General features: G+C 38.3%; 2 protein-coding genes across 4 annotated transcripts in view; both read right to left on the bottom strand.

The window, feature by feature from the left end:
- LOC6048466 (neuropeptides capa receptor) overlaps window positions 1–27,853 on the bottom strand; it is a 164,698-nt gene that overhangs the window by 63,265 nt on the left and 73,580 nt on the right. For all 3 annotated transcript variants that reach the window (XM_038260252.1, XM_038260250.1, XM_038260251.1), the window contains exons 5-8: window positions 7,454–7,744; window positions 6,915–7,091; window positions 6,691–6,762; window positions 739–883 (exon numbers count right to left, since the gene is read on the bottom strand). In XM_038260252.1, the coding sequence (XP_038116180.1) occupies window positions 739–883; window positions 6,691–6,762; window positions 6,915–7,091; window positions 7,454–7,744 (685 nt within the window). The remainder of the gene's footprint in view (window positions 1–738; window positions 884–6,690; window positions 6,763–6,914; window positions 7,092–7,453; window positions 7,745–27,853) is intronic.
- Window positions 15,596–17,462, bottom strand: LOC119768838 (odorant receptor 10a-like). Its single transcript, XM_038260255.1, has 2 exons — window positions 16,494–17,462; window positions 15,596–16,431 (listed from the first exon to the last, which is right to left on the bottom strand). Exons 1-2 carry the CDS (start codon window positions 17,445–17,447, stop codon window positions 16,222–16,224), a joined length of 1,164 nt encoding a protein of 387 aa, XP_038116183.1. The 5' UTR covers window positions 17,448–17,462; the 3' UTR covers window positions 15,596–16,221.

The following is a 27,853-nucleotide window of genomic DNA, read 5'->3' as shown; positions in this document are numbered from 1 at the left end:
TTTTAACAGGATCTGTTTTTGAAATATTATTAATTTTGTTATTACCGTCTACCCGGGTCACCTTCTTGAAATTATTGGGTACAACGCCGATGTAAACCAGTAGGTTTACCGATGTAAACAGTAGGTTTCGCGTAATTGGTAATCTGAATATGACTTTCACCAGGTTGATGCAATTTTTGGGGTTTGCATTTTTTTCTTCCGTTCATGCTTTTTGTGTACACGATTTCTCATACAATATTACATGCTTTTGCCAAAATGGATATGTGCATGCTTTTGCATGCGTCGGGGCAACTGCTGTGTGTGAGTTGGCCCATAACACTGACCTACATAAATTGACAAATATTACTGCGCAGGCTCACCTAGAGGGGAAGCATGAATATAAATGAACACGTGCACTTAGAATTTTTCAAATTTGACAAGGCTGAATGGTTTTTTTTCCATAGTACGTATGGAGAATTAGGGTGGCTCGATGCTACTTTAGAAATTTGCTAAGGAAATTTAAAAAAACTTAAAACTAAATCACAGTTTGTTGTGCTAACGTCGAAAAACTTCTCTACACAAGGCAGTTTATCCATTGTAGATGTACTTCATCATGAGCTTACTGAGAGCTTGGATTTGCGGAATTGTTCTGCCTGGTTCCGGCAGGGAGGAAAGCGCATTAACATCCTTCTATAGCTCGTGTTTTTATCTAATTTGAAAAGTGCTATGTTCTGGCCTTGTGAAAAAAAAAATACTTACCACGACACGTAGTACAGCCAGCCGGCCACGGAGAACAGCCACGTGTTGACCGTGTTGAAGTGCTGCCAGTCCCGCCCGTACAAGTACAGCAGCCGCTGGGCGTGGAAGGGCGCCCAGCACACGAAAAAGGTTATCACAACGGCAGCTGGCGGGGGAGGAAAAGCATTAATAAAAATAATTAATATGAATGCTGACTATACAGGGCACAGGGACTAACACCTAATTAATTTTTCAACTTTTTGATTCGAACGGTTTGAGAACTTCACAGAAGGATGGAAAAAGTACGTTTCATTCGGGGTAAACAGTATGCGAACCTTTTCCATTCCGTTAATGATGTCGCAAAAGGATCACCCAAATTGAAAACTTTCACAGTCGAACAAAGTGCAATTATACACGTTTAACCCTCGTAAAAAAGGGGTGGGGAGGGGGAAGTGGAGGATGGTCGACATGGCAACATCTTTTCGACGGGATAATGATGCCTTTATTGGCAATTGGAAACTCGTTCACTAGATTACTATTCAACGACAACAATTTGCATTGTAGTTTCCAGTCATTTGAGAAGAGCGCTTAGCAACGTATTTTATGACCGAGGGATAACTACGTCTGACATTTAGTGGTTTTGAGTTTTGCAAAATGAAAAAAATGTTTATTATTTTTTTTAAATGTGGCTTTCACATAATAAATTTGCTCAAACTGAAATAACAAAGTTTCCAAGAAAAACCGTCAACGATAGCATTCCGCGTTGGATGCCATTTTCCGGCCATTAATTTCGAACGGGTTTTTCGCTGGGTTTCCATGAATCGTTAAGAAATGCCAGCCCACAATCTTTGCAGGAACGCGAATCACGGTTCAAAGAAATAACCCTATTATGGCTTGAATTTCCAAATGCTCCCCCATATTATTGGACAGTTCCAGAATCAGAGTTGTTTCAATTTGTGGGCTTAAATCTTTACGACGCAAAGTTTTGCTCGCCCTTAAAACAAGTCAAGTTGTACGACCTTTTCGATAATTAGATGGAACAACTTTCCCGTTGGTCGTCACAATGGGCGATTCTGAGCTCCAAACAAAGGCATTGGAAAGCCTGTTGAAAAATGGATTAACGGGTTGAGCTTTGAACGTTGTCATGATGAAGGCTTGAACAAGACAATTTATCGAATCAGTTTCCCAACTGAAGAGTTGCTCATTTTGGTTGATTAGTTTTTCTGTTATCGAAAAGAACATAAGAGAAAAATAAAAATTATGATGGCAAGTCACTGTCATCTTGGTAATCTGTTTTCTCTCAAAACAACGGCGGGTGTCGTGTCGACGACAGCAAATTTTACTCGTTTTTGTAAGGTTCTTAAGGCAGAGGAGAAGAAAATTATACAGTAGGGTAGAGTAGTCAGCAATGAATAAAATGGCTCTCACAAGACGTAGTTTCAACCAATCAGGCTCATATTTGGGGGAAAGGTTTGTCTATATATGTCTGCCATAATAGTGGATTTAGATATGGAAGCTCCCTTGCAAAGTTATTCATACATGTTTGATTCTGGGGTGTAAACGTAAATTATGACTAAAAATTACATTTTCGCTCATGGGCTGCCATTAACACAAAAATCTTAAAAAAAAGCAAAGCAATCCACTTAAACGACCCCCGGGGGGGTCTGTTGCAAATTTCTGCTCATTTCTAGGCGTCCCAAGGTTATGTGTGGTGAGTCACACACAACACAAAAACTTATATTTCTCCAAATTTCTTTCGTCATTTCACAGGGCATACAATGTGCTTTTATTAAGTTTGACCACAATTTAGAATATACCCAGAATCCAGGGCTGTCTCATTCGTCCCCACTCTTTTCGACCCATGGGTAACAATGAGACACTTTGATTTTTCTTCATTAAACTTTTCAAAATCTATGGAAATCTTTCAAAACATGAACTGGAAGTGATTTTTGGCATATTTATTGAGTTTGAACTTCATTTAACCAAATATATAAAGTTATTTGGTATATATATATATGGATTTTACAAAATTTTGATACTTTTTAGTACAACTTTTGTTAATTAAAGTTTCGTGTATACAAAATTGCTTGAAAATGTTCAAAGTAAGTCACATGCAATGGAGCAATATAAAAACATGAAGTTTTACTAGGAAAGTATTGATATTTGTAGAGTGTCTCATTGTTCCCCAGCTGTCTCATTGTTCCTGCCAAGTGTGTCTACAATGAGACAGTTGGATAACTCTGGCTGTAGACGTCAGATTGATCTCAAATTTTGGTCAATGTTAGAACAAACTAGAAGAAAGAAAATGCAACAAAAGGCTCTTTAAAATATGCTCATGAAAAAATACAAAAATCGTTGCAGTTTAAAAACCAAAAGTGTCTACCATAGTTGTTCGGTAACTGGGCTTCTTTTTAACTAGGCGCTCGATAACTGGGCCGTAGCCCAGTTAAAAGGCAGACAAACGTCATAAAACCAAAACAAACCGAAAAGACCGAGGGGTTAATGGATGCAAAAATCATGTTCAATATTTTTTTTTAAATTTTTATTTAATTTCTAGTCCCAATTAAAGAATTATGAAAAGTAAACGTTGCAAATAAATTTGATAAGCTCTATTTATATTTCATCAGGAAAATATTACGCATTGGTGGTCCCCTCGTTATTTTAAGTTCAGCCCAGTTCGCGGGCAGCATTCGGTGACTGGGCTACGTTCTCAGCCCAGTTACCGAACAACTATTAAACTCCCAATTTGTCCTTCTTTGGGAGCGGATGTTCTTTTTTTAATGCTTTAAAAAAAATTCTGCTAGCTCGTCACTCAATGTTGCAGTAAATTGTAAATTAGGTATTGTACATAAATTTAGTTTTAATTTTTTTTATGATTATCGCATTGATGATTGTTTTGTTTACTGATTCCACATTTTATAGGACATAAGATAAGCATACTGATTTTTTGAAGGTTTCTAACTTCAAAAAATCAAACCATCCACATTAACGACCCCCGGGTCTTTTTTGGTCTCTATTGCAAGTTTCTGCTCGAACCTAGGAGTCCGAAGGCTTGAATGGGGAGAGCACCCAAACCTCTTTCTACTCCAAGGAACCTTCCACCCCAGTGTTTGAACTGACGACCTTCGGATTGTGAGTCAAACCGCCGCCAGCGATTCCACCGGAGTAGGTTTGGTTTGGTGTGTTGTTTGTACACCCAAAGGAAAAATATATATCAAAATCTGCAACAGTGGATTTGCTGCAGAAAATGTTACATTTTCTAACAGTTTTTGCAGCAAGCTCATAGCTCATTTTTGCCCGCGTGTAAACATGTCAGCGATCTGCAGTTCTCACCAATACATATAATGCTGGCGCGTCGCCCAGCAACACTCCAGATAGAAGATTATGTTGGTGCTCTGCCCCTCACAATACATCAAGTGTCCATGGCGCGGTGGTAGCGTGTCGGACAAATAATAGAGAAGTTGATGGTTCAATCCTCGTTCTGTTTAGATTTTTTTCTCCAATACAATAAATCAGCCGTCGGTAATGTCGATAATTGTCGGTAACGGGCAAAAATGACATATCCCTATATAGCAAAAAATGCATGAGGACAGATTACATGCAGATTCTGATATACTTTCATGCCACCAAGCATCACAATCATGCGACTGCCAGTATACTTATGGCATGGAGACGACTCCTACACCTGGAATGACTTAACGGCCTAGCAACCAAGGCCGGGACCGACATTTTACTTCCTCATCCGATGGAAGGTTGCAGCAGATGGAAACGAACCCAGAATCATCCGCTTACAAAGCGGATAGCGTAACCATTCGGCCACGCACTGCCACTAAAGAAACCTTATGTTTCGTGAAAATTATGGATACTATCAATTTCACATGAAATAATCTGTTTGGTCAAATGATAAAAGAACAACATTCTATGAACCTTTGAAAAATAATGTCAAAATATGCCTTGTTCAGAAATATCACCTCAAATCTTGATAACGTCATCTGGGACGAATCGGGACTACAGTATAAATAGGAACAGCAGTGCTACGAGCATTTCATGGTTTAAAATTTGGAAACGGACGTACACATTTTGTTGGCTTGAGGCTGTTCTAACCGAAACCAATACATTGTGCTCCTACATGGTTAAAACTGCTGTCCCACTTCACCCCATGTATCCCGATTCATCCCAGTTAACAGGATTGTTATGTTACTAAAAATCCAACAACGAATGCACGTTGAATCAGCTGAAAAAGCTGGCAACGTGAGTAAATGAACAAAATAAAAAAAAATGTCACAAAAATGTCTAAATGTATAAAATGGGTAGCAATGATTTTACGTATTGTGCTCTCATTCGAAAGCTAACCTCTTTTCAAAATATCCTCAAAAACCGTGGGAAAATAGTATCGGTTACACATTTCGATTTTTTTTCCAATTTTGGTAAACTTTGCCGATCCTTTAACTGCTAAACCAAACAAACCGCAACCAAACTTCAAAACGGTCAACCGGTCGTGTTTGTTATTGTTGATATGACGTGCTTTCTTGACATTAAAACGTGCGACAGGACAGCACGCTGAAATAAGAAAAATTAATAGTTGCTGCCTTGAAAATATATGTATTTGTTCTTTATATCATAAAAGGGACAAATTACTGCGGAGTAGAAATCGGAAACTGTTTGTGATTATGTCTATTTCCAAGTATTTTGTAAAATGTCAGAGCTGAACTACTTCTGCCTCAGCAGCACAACTTTATTATTCAATTTCTACGAATTGTTTGTTGTCATCATTGGTTTTAGATTGAAATCCAATCGGGTTTGCTGGTTGGCGAAAATATCACCACATAAAACGGTCGCTTCAATTGTAACAGCTAACCGATTTGAAAGCCACAAATGGTGAACCAAGAATTGTATTACACACGACTAAACAGCATAATTGGTGAGGTTTTCCAGGATCTTTGGCTCAAACCAAACTAATCCATTTAGCATGCCATCTAGATTATTACGTATGCATTCTTTGAGTTCCCAAAAGTGCCAGCATTAATCTTCACTTGTATATATGTTCGATTCTGCAGCCCAGCTGTAAACTCAATTCTGTTGATGCCAATTGAACACCAGCAGAGAGTGCTGGCACATTGATTGGATTCTGCCCGAGTTGATTGTTGACACACGGTCTGGTGGAGGTGAATTGCATGGGTTTGCCAAATCCCATTTCATACTTCGCATTCCGATGAATCATAAATGAATCATTTGTTGGCAACACGTGTCGTGAGCAAGTGTGAGAAGGTGGGACAAGGTAGATGTATGGAAAATTGTTGAGTATCTGTTTGTTTTATCCACGGTGGATGGATGAAATCAACAGATTTACATTCAATTTTAAAGAATGGAGTCATACGGGAAAAGTCGAACACCCAATTGGGTACTAAAGCCCTATGTCAATTTTTATGTACAATGGTAAAAAACACGATTAAAAACCATTTCTGATCACTTTTTTTCATTTTAGTGCAAAATTTTTTTTTGACAAGACAACATTTTTTGATGGATCAACTATTGTTGTTGTTGTTGATTTTATTGGGGGAACTTGGATCAACTATGGTCCCCTTGGAACGAGCTGTCAAGTAGAAGCTTTGCTGTCAAGAAGGACCGCGAGGTTAAATTTTCAAAATTGATTTAAAAATCCATTTTAAACTCTTTGTAGTCGTACAAAGGGTCATTGTACTCAGAAAAATAAGCTTTATCGCTGTAAACAATAATATCAGCAATCTAAGCTTCATTTTAGGACCCAATTATCATAAAAATGAGTTCCAGTTTAAACTTTACACTCTCTGTTGAAACCCTGAAACACCGAGAATAGTTTCATGTTTTACCATAGAAGTGTGTAATATTGTCATTCTCTTCATGTAACCACTTTTTCCGCATAAATTGTGATAATATTACATCATAAATAAGGCTTTACTGTGTATTGGAGCAGTGCTGCCAGCAATGACTTACCCAGCATTCGAATGATGGCTTTGCGGGACTGGGACACCCGTGAAGGACCGTTCACGGACCCGTTCCGGACACCTGTTGGGAACAAGCAGAGGCAAAAGTTAAAAAAAACGATGACTTCCTGCATTCCAGCGTAAAAACGCGTTCGAGAAATGTAAGCAATGTGTATGAACAATGTTCATTGAACATGTGTGACTGTGGTACTTCTACAATCATATGTAACCTACCCAGTTCGAGGGTGCGCTGGGTCCGGGAGCGGATCTGCATGCCCATCCGGCCGTACAGGACCACCATGACGGCCATCGGTACCGCGAAGAACAGACACGTGGAAAGCTCCCACAGGGGAATCCGCTCCGGTATCTGAAGCATGGCGCAGAATGCCGAGTCCGGGATTTCTTGCTTGGCTGAAAGTACAAAAAGCATAAATAAAATGTTCAAGAAGGAACACATGCAGCGATGAATAATTCATGCTCAAAAATGTGCTGCCATCTGTGAGCATGTGTGTAAACCAGAGAGGTTGCTGAACGGCCAATCAAAAGCATAAAATGTTTTACTGAACTGTTAGAGCATCTCAATCAGTCCCGAGTAAGTTTAGAGGACATTAGCACTAAACTAAACTAAACTTAGTTTTTCATAAGTATTTTTGAAAGCATTCAATGTTTTTGTTAGGAACATATCATACGATGCAAACCGGAAATTTAATACTTTACTCAATGAAGCCATGTAAAACGACTCGCTACTATTGGCCCTGTCCCAAAATACTCACTCGGCGGGTACTCGATGTAGTCGATGTCGGTAAACACGGCGAAAGGCACTGCGCTGAGCAGACTGACGATCCACAGGCCGGCGATGATCCGGACCGGTCGCTGCAGCCCGGACATCGTGTACAGATGCAGCGGGTGGCAGATGGCCAGGAAGCGCTCCATCGAGAACGCCACTATCGTCAGCACCGACACGTACGTGGACGCCTCCGATATCAGCGCCCGGATCTTGCAGAACGCGAGCCCCAGGCTGTACGGGTACTGGTGCCAGTACAGACTTATCTCGTACGGGAGACCTGCAAAAGGTATGGTTATTTATCAAGGGAATGGTGGAAAGAGAGGAATCACAAATTTTTCAGGTGTAAACCGAAAACGCGATCAAAAATTAAAGTGGAAGAATAAGGCTTTTAACTGCTTATTTAATTGTCGGTGTACAGGACGCCGCACTGTTTAATCATTTTCTGACTTCCATTCAATTTTGCAGTCCAAACCCAGTCATTGAATTGGAAAAATAAATTTCTTTTTCAAATTTTCTTTTCTTGATTTGTGTGCACCTACGTCGAAGACCAAGATTGTTTACTTTTTGCTCTTTGGTCTGACAGTCTTGGTCTGACAGATTTGGTCTGTCAGATTTATCATGGATTTTGGTCTGGTCTAGGCGAGGGATAGGACACAGCACCTTCCTGTTATTTATGTGTTAGAAATTTTTAAAATTGTTACAGTCTAAACCAAGGTAATGGAAACCGAGACAAGGATACAGAAAGGCAGAAAGATTAGGTTAGGGACGTTTTTTGTTTGAAGCTTCATTCAATTTCCACCGCCGAATTTGTGGCGGGGCGAAAATTGGAAAAAGGAAGCCGCGCTATGTAGGATAAAATTTCGTACGTAACACGATTTTCAGCTCCCGGCAAATTTGCCAACAGATTGGTTGGGACCGGCACTAACGAGGAAAACAGCACGTGACGCCGTCGTCGGCGGGAAATGGATGTTATTGAAGTAAATTTTGAACGAAAATTTAATGACTCGTTTGTTGGAGTAAAATACCTTCACAATGATCAGTTTTTTAATGGGGTCCTAAAATTGAACTTAAATTGTTGATATTATAACTCACATCGATAAAGCTTATTTTTAACCAAAAAATTGACACTCTGAACGACCTCAAAAGGTTAGTAGATCAGGTTAGATCATTTGGGATCGATCCGCAAAACCATTTACGCTTAAAAATAATATTTAAGAAAGCAAAATACAATTTAAATACAGCTTTTTTTGTAGCTTTTGAAAACCCTTTCTCTAAAATTGCCCATATAGAATTTCAATTGCATCCTAGAAAATATCCTTCCCACGTGCACAGCATGCCATGCAAACAGTCGTCATCAAAGTCGGAAGTGGTAGTGGGAGTAGAAAAAACACGTGTTCTGAATAAATAAGAGCACGACGAAGCAGCTGCCAAGTTAGCACGGCGTGACTGTGCTTTCAGCACAGCATGTTTCCGTTACTTTTGCTCTATATTTACAAACACAGCACATATTTGCCGTTGACTTTGAATTTAAATTGTGACTGAAACGTCACAAGCCGGTTGGATATTGTGGTGCTTTTCGAGGGTGTATTTACTTTAACTTCAAACAAATATTAACTTCTTAAACTTCATAATCCAGTAAATTACAGATGCAGTAGCAAAGAAAAAAATCTTAGGTAAGCCTGTTAACGTTAATTCACGACGTAATTAATTTCTCATGTTATTTGATGAAACCACGTTTGGCGGCAGGACGTCTTAATCGCATCTTACCGTCGTCGCCGCAATCAACTTAAGGTAGACGAGATTCTAAACTTTTACCAAGTTTCGTGGAGTGCGTTGCTGTCAGCGTCAGCTAGACATGTTCTAATTATTATCGCAAACGCAAACATCTCCGGAAGCATACGCGAGAGATTTTCTCTTTCCACCAGCAAATAGGCGAAAGTTTGTCGGTTTAATTAACTTGGCGGTGGAAATGTACTCGCATATCTGTGATACTAGGACGAGAAATGACTTTGGCTTTCAATAAAATAATCATATCGAAATTGTGTTGCTCGACATTTTTCACACCAAACTGGATTTGAATATGCTTAAAGCAAACAAAGTCGTGCCGAACTGTGTAGTCAAAAATTAGAACAGATCAAAGCTACCCCTCAGAACTGTGGGAAAATTTGTTTGTTGGAAAATTACCAGCCAAAAAGTTTTCCAAGACACTCTTTCTTTTTTTTCCTAGTACAATTATGATGGATCGTGTGCGTTGATAAACAGGAAACTCGAGATATGTTTGGAAATTAAATTACGCTTCAGTTGATTCATGAGCTTTCTTCTCGTTCTAGAGCACGCATCGGTTTTACAAAATTTATTCAGTTAGGCACGGTTCGCTGATGGTTTAGAACGATATTTAAGGGTGTTGTAAATATGTACAAAAGGATTTTAGAACCAACATTTTGGAACACAGGCTTGACATTTTTGGGAATTACAATATTTTATCAGGTTAAAATTAGTTTTTCAAGCTACTGAAACCTACCTTAACATTGCCTAAAATTCAAAAAGTCATTTAAAGTCGAAAATTATGCTGGCAAATTGTCTCCGAATAAAAATAATAATAATGACGAAAAATGTCGATGAAATTCACAAGACCACAATTTAAATTCCGTCAACAAGGAAGAATTGGAACTGTAGTCTGAATAGCGACAGCATCTTTCAGAGCTCTTTAAATTGATCAACCTTCCTAAATTACACCTTCAAAATTTACATAATTTGTTACTGTGCACAGTCCAATCAGCAAAGTTTCTTATACAAATGTTTAAAACAAATTCTGAACTATTTGAAAAAAAAATTCAGGCGTGGCAACCATGTTCACCTTTGAAAAAAATTACGAAAACATGTTTTCAGATGTTTATTTTTACATCTCAAAAAAATATAAATTAAAGAATCTGCCTTGCCAAATCTTATGCTAAGTGATTTTTTTTTTGTGCAAATTTATCTTCGGTTCTAAAAATGAATTGATATTTTTATTTTTATATTTTTTATATTTTTTATAGTCAATGTTTCAATATACGCACGCATTTAAAGTCAAATCAAAAATACAATAAATAATTGTTGCAGTTGAGAATTAATCTGTTTTTTTTTTTTAAATAACAGCGTTCAATTTTAAGGGGTTACATACATGTAAAAAATCTCAAAAATTCTTATTTCCGATTATTTATTAAATCCTTTCAAAAGATGATTTCCAATCACTCCTGAAAGTTTCATAAAGATATTTCATGATTTAAGTGAGTCGAGGACGATTTCATGTGCAAAGCGAACCGTCAAACATTGTGAGCGTGTTTCTCAAAACATCGAGTTGATTTACTGGTGCCACGATATCTCGAGATGGCATGGACAAAATCGGCTGAAATTTGGAGTGAGGACCCTCAAGACATATCCCGTGTGCATGACAAAGCCCAATTTTGAAATTTAGGTTTTCAAAAAATTAAGAAAATAAAAACTGTTGACTTTTTATATGAAAAACAGAAAAATATTTTTATCATTTTTTTAAATAAACTTTTTGAGAATCGGCCTTCGTCATGCAAACTGGACCCGTTTAGTGAGTCTTCACCAAAATTTTTAGCCGATTTGGCCAACGCAGTGTTGAGATATCGTGGCACCCGTTTTTTGAAACTACTAACTTAAAATAGCTATATCTCGGCAATGGTACATCCAAATGTCTTCATATTCATTTTGTTAATAGATGAAAATGTATATTTTATTGCCCTGAAAACAAATTAAAAAAAAAATAGTGTGTGCCCATACCAACCTTTGACATTTTAGCCAATTTACATGTATGTAACCCGATCCAGTCTGGTATGCTTAACAACCCTTCATATATTCATATAATATTCCCTTGGGATCATCCACAAACCACGTGGACACTTTCACGCTCCACGTTCCATACAAAACAGATTTTATTTGTTGAGATTTCCAAAAAAATGTCCACGAGGTTTGTGGATGGTCCCCTTTCGCTAAAGGTGACAAGAAAAAAAAAAAAAGAAAATTTTGGAAAGTTTAGGTAAAATTAACTAACTGTGCCAATTTTGAGCCAAATTTGATATGGGTCGCTTTTTATCGTTGGAAAAAATTATGTGGAAAAGCAAACAAATCAAAATTCCGCAAAAGGTGGTGTTAAATGTATCGGAAGACGTTTTTGTATGAAAAGTTTTTTTTTTCATAAACTTCAATGATAAAAGCGACCCTTAACCCTTAACCGATTTGGCTCAACATCTTCACAGTTACTTATTTTTGCCTATAGGATAGGATCAGGGGATATCCTTGATATCGATTTTTTTTACTGTCACCATATTCCGCATTCAAACAGTTGATTTGGTTTAAATTTTATTGTTTTGAATTTGTTTACAAACATTCATTGTTTATGAAATGTGATAGTGTTATTTTAACGTGTGAATGTATTTGTGAGAAAATATTGTTTTTTTTTTCTCGATCTCTCATTTCACCAAAATATCTCACGAAAAAGAGAGCAGAAGATAGAGAAAACTCTATCAGTGAAAGCGCCGTGAAAATCTTTCAATGAAGATTCTTCTATAGATGCTAATATTTAAATTTCAACAATGACTGTTAAAAGGTGCCTATAGAAACATCAAGCGTAACACCATACAACATTGAGTAACATTGAAGATCACCAATTTTCATCATCTGGAGTAACGCCAAGGACCCTTCGTTGTCCTATCTTGAAGACCCCAGCGTCATTGATTGCGGATGTTGAAGTTTGAAGTTACCTCTGCTCCCTAGCAGAGTGGATTCCGCTCTCTGAGGACTGGCTCAAAATTCTAAACCCAGAGTTTTTTTTTTTTGTCTGTATACTTTGAATTGCTTAGCTGCATTTTTTTTTTTATTTGCAGCAGTTTTTTTAAATATAATGATTATTTAAATATAATGATTATCTCTATGAATTGGCTAAGCCCCATATTTTATTTGCTAGGCGGCATAATTTTGTTTAACTCTCAATTTGTTTTTTTTTTGAATATTTTATAAACAAAATGATTGGTTATTTTCAAACCATATTAATATTTTTTTTTCAATCATTTTATTTATCGCTCTTTCCACAGACCTCTTACATTCATCTTGCATGCATACAGGTTTAAATTGAATGATATTAAATTTTGGTGAATAGAATAGTCCGAATCATTTACTGGCATCATTTACATTAATGATCCGACATACATGCATACAGGTTTAAATTGAATGATATTAAATTTTGGTGAATAGAATAGTCCGAATCATTTACTGGCATCATTCAATTTATATACTTACATTAATGATCCGACCGATCATTCCCCCTATGACCCCGAAAAGTTGGTAGTAGGTGTGCTGAAAAGAAAAGTCTCAAGCAAAGGGAAATTCTCGCATGCAAGCATATTAGTATAAAATGCAATGTACTTTTTTTTCATGATTAAACTCAAATTACTCTTGAAAGTACTTAACGAATTTACATCATAATCATTACATCGTTGTAATATTAAGCTTCATAACTTCTGTAGGAGCACGGTGAAGCAGGTCATTATGCTTCTTCGCATCAAAAAAATCTTTCCAATATTGTCGGTCAATTGAGTATGTATTTTATTACCTTGGTCATTTTAATTGACTTTTTTTTATTTTAGTAGAGGATTAAACCAAATGATGAAACCATCGAAAGGCAAATCTTAAAAGACATATTAATTTTGCGGGTGAGTTACTACAACATAGATTTAAAAAAATTAAATCCATATTGTGGACCTGATAATAAGAGTCTACACTCATGAATAAAGTTATAAAGAGCACTGCACTTGAGCGATCATTATGTTTACCCAATCACTTCTTTTTAAAATAAATATCCTTTTCATTTCAATTTTCATTCGATATTCTTCGAAAATGTGTCCAGTCCAAATTATCAAAACATATTTAGCTTCCTTTCATACGGAATCTTTTAAAACCTTCAAGCTTTTGTGAGGATTGCAATACATTTTGACAATTTAAAATTAAAGGTTTAATTTCTTCAATTGAATTTGAGTTCTCTTTTCTATCACCATAACTCAATGATGATATCGACCGAGAGTTGAATTTATCTGTATGATATTGTTTTAATTTTTTAAACGTTCTGACTTGTTCCAAGGCAATAGGTTTCGTTGTTTCAACCCATGCAATATCACTTTCTATGATCTCATTGGCATCTTTTGGATTCAATTGGCTTTCAAAAACGGTATCTTTTAAAGTATCAAATTCCAAGACAACAACTTGTTCTTGATGGACTCGATTTTGAATTTCCTCAGTCGTTTTCTGATTAAAAATCCATTGAGGAATAATTATGTTTGAATCGTTAGTCTCAGCATAAATCTTTGTTAAATCATAAATAATTTCTTTGTCATCTGATTTATTATATTCTTCTTTTAAATAATCAGACGAAGTTGCAACATCATCATTTATTTCATTTATTTGGGTCAACTGATCTAATTCTTTATTAACATTCAAAACTTGAACTTCGATTTCACTGTGTGTAGTTGGTTCAACCGCAGTAATCTCTTCAAATACATTGTCACCTTTCCATGCCGCAGTAGTAAGCAGAGTACTCAAATTTTCACTCGATTGATCTGGTTCTGTATCTTCAGTTTCTAAATCAGATTCATGTCTTGTTTCACTATTTTCAGCAAGTTCGATGTGCTCATCGTAATTTGAATTTGAAATATCTATTACATTTTTAGACTCATAGTTTTGATTAAAATCGTCAAGACTATGCACTAGTTCTGACTCTTCTGTTACAAAAACTGAACAATTATCTGAATAATTTAGTAAATTATTCTGATTATCCATTTGTTGTTGACTGAAATTAGCATTTCTGTTATCAAACCAGTCTGAACCATTAGTCTGGTTATTAAAATTGCTATCATTAAAATTTTGAGACTGGTTTCTGTCTTGCCAGTCTGGGCGATTTTCAAAATTTTGAAATTTATTGTTTTTCCTCCCATGATAATATGATCTACTGTTTGAGTTTGAATTAGAGCTATAGTTATAATGGCGTTTGTTAAATGATGTACATTCACCGTTAAAATCATCTGAGTGATAATAAATTGCATCATCGTAATTTTCATTTGTATAATTTTGTTTCATTGCTGAACTGGTATTAATCGCTTCAATATATCTGCACTTTTTGACTAATTCTGCAACTAAGTCTTGATAATCATCAGCTTGGATATTTGCTGCAAGTTTCACAACATTGTAATCTCTCAAACCTGAGATAAAATTTGATTTAAATTGTCTATTTGCATAGACGTTATTCCCAAGCTTTTTAATAGATGCATGAATTTTGTCAGCCCTCTCTTTATAATCTTCAAAAGATTCATGATACAATTGCTTTAAACTATTAACTTGCAAGATAATCTGCTCAACACTTAATTTTTCTTCAAAGGCATTTTTCAAAGCTAGTTTGGTTTCATTCCAAGTTTCTTTAATTATATTGTCAGCTTTATCCAGCGCTTTCCCATGAAACTTCATGCGAACTACTACAAGTAATTGATGTTCCCAATTAACGTTGACATTATTTTGATTGCCTTGTGCAAAAAGATCTATAAATGCAATAAAATTTTGTAGATGGTTATGAGATCCATCAAATTTTGGAATGCAAATTACTGCCTCTTTCAGATCAAACACCATTTTGTTATTTTAAAATTTAAAATTGAAATTTATAAGTGATGCATAACAATGAACATTTTACTCAAACTCTTTTACTCAACGAAATAGCTTTGTAGTACTGAATTCTCCATCAAATCAACAAACACTATTATTTTTTTTCACAAAAATCAGAACTTAAAACTAAAAGGTACTCACCATGTTATCAGTAGAATGATGATCATCCTCTCGTGGTGGCCTGCCTCGCTTACGGATGAAATCGTCAAAGTCGTAGAAACAGCAAAACACAATTCACGAAAACGGTCACAAACAATACTCAGTTCTGCGTGGTTCTAGAATTCACGAGTAGTATACCCACACACTTTTGCTTCCTTGCATCTCCTAATCAAAATCGAGTGCTATAACAATTATTACTTAAGTCAGTCAGAAATGGCGTTTTCCTTTTTCCTAGCGGTTAGTTTCCGCTGTCACCAGATGTATCGGACCGAGTGTCCGAGCGGGATAACTGTGATATTATGCACTGGAAAGATAACACTTGCACATTGATTTTAACTGCTTTTATTTATTACATTGACACGAGTACTGACTGACACAAGCACAAGCACAAACCCAAGCACAAGACTATTGGCTGCACAACTGACAACAGTGCACAAGCATAAGGAACACTGACTAATGACTGCACAATACAAATAAAAGACCCAAGAAGCACTGATTATTGACTGCACAATACAAGAAGAAGCCGACTAACAGCCTCTTGAATGAACAACACAAGACGAACGCGACTGAACAAGCTCAGGCCGTTAAATACTAAGATCACTGAACAGTGATCTACCAGTGCCCTAGGTCGTGGTCGAAAAATGTTATACAAAACATCAGGTGTCAAGCGTTACCGCTACCTGAATGTTTTGTATAACACACTGCTTGTGCTAGACCATTTACCGTTGTCGTGAACTTGACATTGTTCATGACAAACAATAACTGTAGTCTATGTATAGTAGGTAAGCGACTTAGGGTCGCTACACCGTGCAATATAAAACTTGAAAAATCAATTAAAATTTGTTTTTTTAATAACTGCAAACTTTTTCATCCGATGCATCGAGCCTATTCCATAAAAGTGGCCAACATCATGACGTAAGTGTAGATGGTCTTCAAAACGGATACATAACTCTCCACGTTGAGTTCGGCAAACCGTCCGATGGTAACGCTGGACGCATTCTGCGCTTGGTGCAAAATCAGCACGAGGTGCTTGGCATGTTTCGGCGGCAGCAGATGCCAGTTGATGTTGTACAAGTGCTTCAGCATTTGCTCGTTCTGAAATAATGTAATGTTAGTCAGTTTGACGAGCTGGATCAATGATTTTCAGAGCTTCTTGCCTTAACCGTCACAACTGTTCCCATCAAGCAGTACTGGGTCAGCTGGACGAAAAATATGGTGATCAAGAAGTAGGCCTGCGGGAAGCTGCTCTTAAAGATCACAATAATGTTGGTGATCATACCCAAAATGATCGACGCCACCTTGAGCAGCATTACAATGTTGTTGTGATCTTCGAGCAAACTTTCGTACTCCAGCAGCGTTTGGTGCACTTTGTATAGTAAATTGCATTTCTCCTCAATCTTTTTCTCGTCCCGTTTCGGCTGTTCCAGGAGGTCATTCAGCTGTTGAACTTCGCCCTCAATTGCATTGGCGTACGCGGCGATCGGAATGACAAATGCCAAGAACATGCAATCGATCGATACGAATCCGCAGGCCGCAATCAGGAGCATCATCAGGTGGGACACGTAATTCGCCACGAATCCTTCGACGGTGGTTTCGTCGACCAGGGGCATGAACAGTGGAACGGCCAGAATTCGTTCTCCCAGAATCATCCAGACGCAGATCGGCATAACATCCAGAAAGATCACCGTCGTTAAATACATCGCATACATCAGCTTCTGTAGATTTGTGGCAATTTTCAGCGATTTGTACAGCACCAGGTTGTTGTTCTTATTTTCATTCAAAAGTTCGAAAATTTCCTTCGATTTCACGTACAGATTGTAATAGTCCTGTGGTCTGGCGATGCGGACAATGATCTTGTGCATGCCTTGGACTTGCAACATTCCGAACGGGAGCACCTGAAAGAACTCGATGATGTTCGAAGTTCGGCCCCTCAAAGTGCACCCAAGGATGAAAAGCGATCCGGCGATGACGAAGAACGTCAAAGCCGTACGCCAGTTGGGACGCCACTCGGCATTGAGCACGTTGAATCCGATCAGGTTGACCGTGCGTGAAGTGTTGTGGAACATGATGGTAAATTCCGTCGCGGCGGACACTTCGGATTCTTTGACCATGTTGAATGGAGTCGCACGTAGAACTAACCGGGTTGTTAGTAACTTGCAAGTATAAGTATTTCGACTGAGAATTTATTCTGGAGCGTCATTTCAGACAAAGGAGTTCAAAAATTAATTTTTAATAACATTTTACAACCATCAAAAGCAGTACCACCTGTTGGACATCAAATGAAATTTAGATATTAAAGATGTATGATTTTACACACGTGCTGGCTACAAAGAGGTTACTTTCTTATCCTTCGCATCTTATCATGAAATATTCAGTTTTCAAGATTCTTTTTCATTTTCATTGTGAGCCAAACATCTGACTTATCGTCGCTCTTGTGCCATCCTGTCATATCTTTTTACAGTAGATAACACAAGATTTTTTTTTTTTTTTTTAATTTATATTTATTCAAATTTCTTTTCCATGTACATTCATTCAGTTAAAATATTATTGAGTGTCCAATCACAAACGATGACTTTTCACCTCAATTTTAAATACTAGCAACTTTCATTTATTCATGAAATATTGTAGCTTTCGCTATTCAGTGATTTCAAATGTAGGAGGTCCTACATGTACAAAAGGGAAAAGGGATACCTTAAAACTAACTTATAAACTATATAAAGAGCGGATCAATGCAGCTGAGGACTGTAATGATTTTTGTCGAAATGCATCAATTATCTTATTGGACATAACATCCAAAGTGTCAACTTCGGCTAATTGATGAAGTTCACTGGTGCTGAACCAGGGAGGAAGTTTCAGAATCATTTTCAGAATTTTGTTCTGTATCCTCTGAAGTTTTTTCTTCCTGGTTAAGCAACAGCTTGTCCAGATCGGCACAGCATAAAGCATGGCAGGTCTGAAAATTTGTTTATAAATTAACAGTTTATTCTTGAGACAAAGTCTAGAATTCCTGTTTATAAGTGGATACAAACATTTAATATATTTGTTACATTTAACCTGGATACTTTCAATGTGATCCTTGTAAGTAAGGTTTTTGTCAAAAGCAAGTCCAAGATATTTCACTTGATCCTCCCACTTTAAATTTACCTCATTCATCTTTATAATGTGATGACTTTTGGTTTAAGAAAATCAGCCCTTGGTTTGTGAGGGAAAATAATAAGTTGAGTTTTGCAGCATTTGGAGTAATTTTCCATTCTTTCAAATAAGAATTGAAAATATCCAAGCTTTTGTAATCTTCTTGTGATGACACGAAGGCTTCTGCCTTTGGCGGAGATGCTTGTGTCATCAGCAAAAAGTGATTTCTGACATCCTGGGGGCAAATCAGGCAAGTCAGAAGTAAAAATATTGTATAAAATTGGACCCAAAATGCTTCCTTGAGGGACGCCAGCACGTACAGGTAGTTGATCAGATTTGCTATTCTGATAACATACCTGCAGAGTACGATCCGTCAAATAATTTTGAATAATTTTCACGATATAAATCGGAAAATTAAACCTTTTCAATTTCGCAATCAAACCTTTATGCCAAACACTGTCAAATGCTTTTTCTATGTCTAGAAGAGCAGCGCCAGTAGAATAGCCCTCAGATTTGTTGCTTCGAATTAAATTTGAAACTCTCAACAACTGATGAGTAGTTGAATGCCCAAGGCGAAATCCAAACTGCTCATCAGCGAAAATTGAATTTTCATTAATGTGCGTCATCATTCTATTAAGAATTATTCTTTCGAATAATTTACTAATAGATGAAAGCAAACTAATGGGCCGATAGCTTGAGGCTTCAGCAGGATTTTTATCCGGTTTCAAAATCGGAATTACTTTGGCATTTTTCCAACTACTGGGAAAATATGCCAAATCAAAACATTTGTTGAAAATTTTGACCAAGCTACTTAAAGTTGCTTCTGGTAATTTTTAATTAAAATGTAAAAATGCCATCCTCACCAGGGGCTTTCATATTTTTAAATTTTTGATAATAGATTTTATTTCATTCAGATCCGTATTAAAAACTTCATCTGATGAAAATTCTTGTTCAACAATATTCTGAAATTCTATTGAAATTTGATTTTCAATAGGACTCAAAACATTCAAGTTGAAATTATGAGCACTCTCAAACTGCTGAGCAAGTTTTTGAGCTTTTCCCCATTAGTTAATAGAATATTATCACCATCTTTTAAAGAAGGGATGGGTTTTGAGGTTTCTTAAGAACCTTTGAAAGTTTCCAAAAGGTTTGGAATAAGGTTTAATTTGTTCGACATCTCTTGCGAACTTTTCATTTCGCAGGAGAGTGAATCTGTGGTCAATAACCTTTTGCAAATCTTTTGAATTCGCTTCAGTGCAGGATCACGAGAACGTTGATACTGTCTTCGGCGAACATTTTTAGACGAATCAAAAGCTGAAGATCGTCATCAATAATGGGAGAATCAAATTTGACTTGGACTTTAGGAATAGCAATATTCCTAGCATCCAAAATTGCATTAGTTAAAGATTCCAAGGCTGAATCAATATCAGCTTTGGTTTCTAAAACAAAATCATGATTTAAATTATTCTCAATATGATGCTGATACCTGTCCCAATTAGCTTTGTGGTAATTAAACACAGAACTATTGGGTCTGGTAACTGCTTCATGAGAAAGTGAAAAAGTTACTGGAAGATGATCAGAATCAAAATCAGCATGAGTCACTAAAGGACCACAATACTGACTTTGATTTGTCAACACCAAATCAATTGTTGATGGATTTCTAACAGAAGAAAAGCAAGTTGGCCCATTCGGATATAAAACCGAATAAAGACCAGAAGTGCAATCTCTGAATAGAATTTTACCATTGGAATTTACTTTAGAATTATTCCAAGATTGGTGTTTGGCATTAAAATCACCGATGATCAAAAATCGAGATCTATGCCGAGTAAGTTTATTCAAATCCCCTTTGAAATAATTTTTATTTTCCCCAGTGCATTGGAAAGGCAAATATGCAGCTGCAATCATAATTTTCCCAAAAGAAGTTTCAAGTTCAATGCCCAAACTTTCAATAACTTTTAACTTAAAGTCACGTAACGTGCTATAAGTCATACTACGGTGGATAACTATTGCAACTCCACCGCCATTTCGATTCATTCGGTTATTAGTTATAACTTTATAATCTGGATCACTTTTCAAATAAGTGCCAGTTTTTAAAAATGTTTCGGTTATAACAGCAACATGCACGTTATGAACTCGTAAAAGTTGAAAAATTCATTTTCTTTCGCTTTTAAAGAGCGAGCATTAAAATTCATAATATTGATGGAATTACTTAGATCCATGATTAAACTTCAGGGTAAGAACAACATCATTCGCAAATTTTAATCCAATCTGGATTGCTTCCATCATGGATGTAGCATTACTCATTGTTTGAATCAAACCAAACAGTGAGTTTTGCAAAAAGTCATTTTTTCAAACGTAACATCGCCGAGATCAGAAGATCCCAAAGCGTTGCCAGCAGAAAAATTTTCAAATGAGATTTGAGGTACCTGCCCAATTTCAGAAAGATTGGTAGAGGATTTAAAATTCGTGGATGAACCCGAAACGACGTTAGCATAAGAAATGCCATTGTTGTTACCTAACTTTTCCACGGTAGGGGTATTTCTAGAATTGTTCGAGTGAGACAGCACGAACGTTTGATTTAAAGATGCAGGTACAACCTGACTTTGAGAAAATTTCGGTTTGGATTTCGGCTGATGCTTAGCACGAGAATCCAAAACCTTTTTCTGATGGGGCAATCCCAGAAATTTGATTTGTGATTTCCACCACAATTTGCACATTTAAATTGGGTGACTTCTTTCACGGGACAATTGTCCTTGTCGTGAGAAGAATCCCCGCAAACCATGCATTTTGGAACCATGGCGCAATGATCAGTACCGTGACCGAATGCCTGGCAACGCCGGCACTGGGTCAGATTCTGGCCATTACCGCCATGTTTCTTAAAATGCTCCCACTTTACCCGTACATGGAACAAAAACTGAACTTTGTCCAAAAGTTTCAAATTGTTGATTTCATTTCTGTTGAAATGAATCAGATAAAATTGTGAAGTCAAACCAAAGCGAGAAATATTCCCGTTTGATTTTTTCTTCATTGGTATTACTTGGGATGGGGCAAAGCCAAGCAACACCTTAAGTTCGTTTTTGATCTCATCCACCGACAAGTCGTTGGAGAGACCTTTCAGGATCGCCTTGAATGGACGAGCATTCTTGGTCTCATACGTGTAGAAATTGTGTTTGTGGTTTTTTAAATAACCAACAAAAGTTTGGTGATCTTGTAAAGATTCCGTCAACAAGCGACATTCTCCTCTTCGACCAAGCTGGAACGAAACTTTCAAATTGCAAGTTTCCTTGCAATTCTTCAGTTGCGTTCGAAAGCTGGCCAAATCGGAGACGGAAGTCACTACAATTGGCGGAGCCTTTACTCGTTTCTCGACGGCAGAAGGCTCAGTACGAGGAGAAGGTTCCTTGTCATCAGTTTCGGATAAAACACCGAAACTGTTTGTCAATGGAATTGGAGGATTGACCTCACTTTCAGAATCAGAATCAGACCTCAGAAGAGGCTGTTTTCTTTTTCTGTTTCCGTTAGCCGGTTTAGCGTTCAAACGCTTCACCGACGTAACGACCAAATCTTCAGAAGATTTGCGTTTACCTTTGTTTTGACGCATTTTGCAAGCAAAGTTCTCTTAAAAAGATGGCTTCGTTTGTAAAATACAACAAAATTTCAGGTGGTGTTAGTCTTGAAAAGACTGTTTAGAATTTTGGAAAATAACTCAGGTAGTCTTTAAAAAGACTGTGAATTTTGTTTTGAAATAACTCTGAGCTTAGGTAGTAAAAAATACCGCAGCTCTAGTGTCCGTTCACCACGAAGGTTCGCAAGACACTGAGATAACACAAGATAACTTACTCAATCCAACTATGTGAATGACTTACTTGAAGCTAATGAATCATAATTACTTTTTATCTCTGTGGACGGTTTTCAAAATGCAAAGGGCAAAGTGGGCCAAGACGACCATACGAAATTATTCCTCTTACTATATGTCGTCGTCTTGCCCCACTTTCCCCTAATTCTTAAGGGTGCTCAACAACCAAGGAAATTGTGATCTTTTTATTCCAAGTATGGCGAACTTACGGACATACGGTAAAAAAAGTCAAACTTTGTCGAAGATAATTTTGATGACAGTACTTTAGGGGATGAATGAATAATTATATCAATTGTTTCCACAATTTTCAAAACACTCAAATGAGTGTTACACAAATCTCAGAGATTTTATGTAAAAGTAAGCATAAGCATAAGCATAAGCATAGGTGCCCACCCGCAGTTGCTACTCCGTTATTGACCAGGACCTCCAGAAGTTACATCCACGAGCCGTGGAAGATAAGTGGGAGCTATCTTTCCTCGCTTCGCAACTTCTCAAAGGCCCCTATCATGCTGATCAATACCGGCGCCGGCCACGACCAGTGGTAGAGTCACGGGGAAGTGGATGGGAATGTTAGTCCGATACTTGAGTGATAGAGACCGCCCAATCGACTGCTTCTCCGACAAAGTATCACATGAGTAATCTCAGAGATTTTATGTAAAAGTAATTTAAAAAGCATTATTTTGCCTTCCTCACTGAGGTAAGGCTATAATCCTGCTCTAAAAATGAACTTTGAATCAAAACGTCGTAGACCCACCTTCATGTATACATATCGACTCAGAATCGAAAACTGAACAAATGTCTGTGTGTATGTGTGTGTGTATGTGTGTGTGTATGTGTGTGTATGTATGTATGTGACCAACAAACTAGCTCATGTTTCTCGGCACTGGCTGAACCGATTTGACCCGAACTTGTTGCATTCGACTTGGTTTAGGGTCCCATAGATCGAGTTTTATACAGATTGAAGTTTCGATAAGTAGTTCAAAAGTTATGTATAAAAATGTGTTTTCACATATATTTGGATCTCACTTAAATGTATGTAAACTATGTCCGGATCCACCATCCGACACATTGTTGGTTAGGTTATCAAAAGACCTTTCCAACGAGTGCAAAACATTGAAAATCTGGCAACCCTGTCTCGAGATATGGCCTCTTTAGTGATATTGATGTACTTTTTTGAAGCCGGATCTCACTTAAATGTATGTAAACTATGTCCGGATCCATCATCCGACCCATCGTTGGTTAGGTTATCAAAAGACCTTTCTAACGAGTCCAAAACATTGAAGATCTGGCAACCCTGTCTCGAGATATGGTCACTTAAGTGATATTGATGTACTTTTTGGAAGCCGGATCTCACTTAAATGTATGTAAACTATATCCGGAACTACCATCCGACCCATTGTTGGTTTGTTTATCAAAAGACCTTTCCAACGAGCCTAAAACATTGAAGATCTGGCAACCCTGTCTCGAGATATGGCCACTTAAGTGATATTGATGTACTTTTTGGAAGCCGGATCTCACTTAAATGTATGTAAACTAAGTCCGGGTCCACCATCCGACCCATCGTTGGTTATGTTTTCAAAAGACCTTTCCAACGAGTCCAAAACATTGAAGATCTGGCAACCCTGTCTCGAGATATGGCCACTTAAGTGACATTTATGTACTTTTTTGAAGCTGAATCTCATCTAAATGTATGTAAACTATGTCCGGATCCACCATCCCACCCTTCGTTGGTTAGGTTATCAGAAAACCTTTCCAACGAGTTCAAACATTGAAGATCTGGCAACCCTGTCTCGAGATATGGCCACTTAAGTGACATTTATGTACTTTTTGGAAACCGGATCTCACTTAAATGTATGTAAACTATGTCCGGATCCACCATCCGACCCATCGTTGGTTAGGTTATGAAAAGACCTTTCCAAAGAGTTCAAAACATTGGAGATCTGGCAACCCTGTCTTGAGATATGTACACTTAAGTGATATTGATGTACTTTTTTACTCCGGATCTAAAAAAGAGATGAAATTTTTGTATCTGAAAGAGATGAAATTTCATATCAGCCATTGTTGGTAATAAGTGAGGAAGGCTCCAACCACATAGGTGGATTAGGTTAGTTTTTTTTCAATTGGTGATGTTTTCCACCCAGTTTACCGCTTCTCACTACCACTTGTACATTTTTTTTTCTTTACTTATTTTTATTAGGTCCTTTTAGGTGCTGTGACCAGGTTGGGACCGAGGATCAGTAAAACAATATATAATAACAAAAAAAAACTCCTTAAATTCCATACTTGGAGATCATGTAACTGACGAGGGTTACTTGGTCCAAGCGGGTCTTGCAGGTCTTGAACCTGTCGATATACTCGGAGAAAATCCCCCACAGCTCAGCCGAACTCTACAGTTCCTCCCCGGCTTCCTTCTCCATGGCTCCGCCGTCTCGGGGGCCACCTTGGCTGCTTCCTGCGGGACGAGGGCGATCCTTGGATTTTCCGTCCGGAACTGCGCCCGGCAGCGGAGGGAACTCCGCCGGCGTGAACGCCGGAACTGCTGGACTCTGCTTCTCCGCCTTCCTTGCCGGCGGTTTCGGTTTCGACGCCTGCTGGCGCCTCCGGATGAAGCCCGCACGCTTAGGGCAGCTGCGGTCCGTGGCTTCGTGGGATCCAGAGCAGTTGGCACACCGCTTCGGCTCGGCTTCTTGAACTTTGCACTCGTCCGTCTTGTGGGGACCCCCACAGTTGTTGCACCTGCCATTCAGGTGACAGTTCCTGATTCCATGACCCAGCTGCAAGCAGTTCCTGCACTGGGTCACGTTCGGCCGTTTGTTCCGGTAGGCCTCCCACCGGATGATAGTGCTTGCCACAACTTTCATTGCAGAGAGCTTCTTCAGATTGGTGTATCCCTTGGGGAAGACCACAATGTACGGAGTTTCGTCCACGGTAGACTTTTCCTTCCGCTTGATGATATGCACCTCCAGCGCGTCCAGCTTGAGATCCCTCTTCAGAAGGTACTTGACCTCGTCCGGTTTCAGTTCATCAGGAAAACCACGAAGAACCACCCGATGATTTCGTTCGCTCCGCCGATCATGGGTGTAGAATTCCACTTTCTTCTTCTTGAGTAGCTCTTGCAACTTGTCAAAATCTTTGACAGAGAAGCAGGTCACCTTGGTTCCAAATCGGGTTAGTTTGTAAATCGGTTTGAAACCTAATTTACAACTTTCCACTATCGCCACGAGCTTGTAAAAATCCGTGGTGTTCTTCACCACCAAAGGTGGTTGCTTTTGTTTACCTGCCGACTGGCCGGGTGGTGGAAACGCCGGGTCGTCCCCTCCTCCTGCTGGGCTGGCATTGTTGTTGTTTTTGTTATCCGCTAGCGGGCTGAACTTGTTGTTGTTGAACAGGGTCTTCTCAACTTTTTCTCCTTCGATGCCGATTCCAGTGACTTCGCTGGACTTCTTCCGCTTCCGATTCCCGCGGACGGGACGAAAATCTTCCTCCTCGGAGGATTCCTCCACCTCCATCTGTCAAAAACTTCCAAGCACGCGAGATGACAACACGAGCAAAACACGTCTTAACTTGTCGCTGGCTGGCAACCGAGTGCACTTGTACATTAAGTTACTTTAAAAAACTAACTTAGTCCACCTATGTGGTTGGAGCCTTCCTCACTTATTACCAACAATGGCTGATATGATGGAATTGTACAAAAAAAAAATACCTATTTTTTAGATATGGAATAAAAAAGTACATACATATCACTTAAATGGCCATACCTCGAGACAGGGTTGCTAGATCTTTAATGTTTTGGACTCGTTGGAAAGGTCTTTTGATAACCTAACCAACGATTGGTTGGATGGTGGATCCGGACATAGTTTAAATACATTTAAGTGAGATCCGGCTTCATAAAAGTACATCAATATCATTTAAGTGGCCATATCTCGAGGCAGGGTTGCCACATCTTCAATGTTTTGGGCTCGTTGGAAAGGTCTTTTGATAGCCTAACCAACGATGGGTCGGATGATGGATCCGGACATAGTTTACATACATTTAAGTGAGATCCGGATATATGTGGAAACACATTTTTATACATAACTTTTGAACTACTTATCGAAACTTCAATCTGTATAAAACTCGATCTATGGGACCCTAAACCAAGTTAAATGCAACAGGTTTGGGTCAAATCGGTTCAGTCAGTGCCGGGAAACATGAGCTAGTTTGTTGGTCACATACATACATACACACACACATACACACAGACATTTGTTCAGTTTTCGATTCTGAGTCGATATGTATACATCAAGGTGGGCCTACGACGTTTTTATACAAAGTTCATTTTTAGAGCAGGATTATAGCCTTACCTCAGTGAGGAAGGCAAAAAGTCCTTACAAAACATTACTGTTAGCGATGAGGCAGGTAAATATGGAATATTAATTAGCATCAAATCAAAAGAATCTACCAAAATGCCAAATACGGCACCATCACAAAAGCCCTCCCGGCCTCCCACTCCTTCACATCTTTCAATTAACGAAGCCAACCTAATTCCCATTAATCACCACTCGTCCCAGTGAGTTCGTTGCAATGCACCTTCTCAACAGGCCTGCCCTAGTAATCGTGACTTTGTAAGTGGCCTCACTTCCGGTCGTCCAGGACACGAACACGTGTACGTACACGAAATGGGCCAAAAAGATGAAACAAGTTCACGCGTGTGGAGTTCTTTGAACATTATCTCTTGCCCCGATAATGAGCGACCATCAATTAATATTATCGGACTCTGTGTGGCATGTGCCACGCGGGGTCCTTTGGGATGGATGTCACGTCCAGCAATGAAAATGGAACGTTACCGATTTGTGTAATTATATCACTGATGGCGTGCTGGATTGTTTACTGCATATTGAGTGGGCGTTTGGGGCTGGAAGATGGTAAGATAAAGTTTTGACGGCCATATACCAAAAAAAGTATCGTGGTGGTAGATGTCACTGAAGAAGACTTCCAATTTAACGAAAATTAAAGCTTTTACGATCGACTTCAAATGTATCACAATTTGACACAATTTTGTCACATTCGCATAAAACCAAACATCAATAACTTAAAAGCACCACGAAGGACTCCCGCAACTTTCTGACAATGTCGTTTCCCGTTACCATTTAATGGAATTTCCGACAGTCAGACCGGACAATAAAAACCATTGACCGTCACTAACAGCCGAAACAAATCAAGGTTCCAGCATTCTCTTGAAGGAATCCGGTTCGGTGGTCTGGCCTGTTGTTCCCCAGCTACAACAAAAAAAAACCAACAAAGAGGCAAAATCCCTGCTTCTGGGAAGCAGTTGTTTGGGATTTCCTTTCTTGATTTTTGGCTATGCAAAAAATAATAATAGGGGGAAAACATGGTTTCTTCTCCGGTGAAACTCGATACCTCGAATAGACTAGACCGGAAGCATTTTTTCTCTACCTCAGAGTATCGTAGGAGCTGTGGGCCCTGTGCTATTGTTTACTTCCCAAGCAAAATGGTTCAACACCCCGATGTCAGATCTGGTCTTGCGCT

The sequence above is a fragment of the Culex quinquefasciatus genome, chromosome 3, assembly GCF_015732765.1.
Source record: "Culex quinquefasciatus strain JHB chromosome 3, VPISU_Cqui_1.0_pri_paternal, whole genome shotgun sequence".
Classification (NCBI taxonomy): Eukaryota; Metazoa; Arthropoda; class Insecta; order Diptera; family Culicidae; genus Culex; species Culex quinquefasciatus.
The sequence above is the reverse complement of the archived record's forward strand: the minus strand, read 5'-3'. Positions and strand labels throughout refer to the sequence as shown.

Bases quoted from the DNA above. Each gene is read 5' to 3' on its own strand.
- LOC119768838 (XM_038260255.1), bottom strand. From the start codon at position 17,447: ATGGTCAAAGAATCCGAAGTGTCCGCCGCGACGGAATTTACCATCATG. The intron at 16,432-16,493 runs GCAAGAAGCTCT...ACATTATTTCAG, and splicing joins GAACAGTTGTGACGGTTAAG to AACGAGCAAATGCTGAAGCA.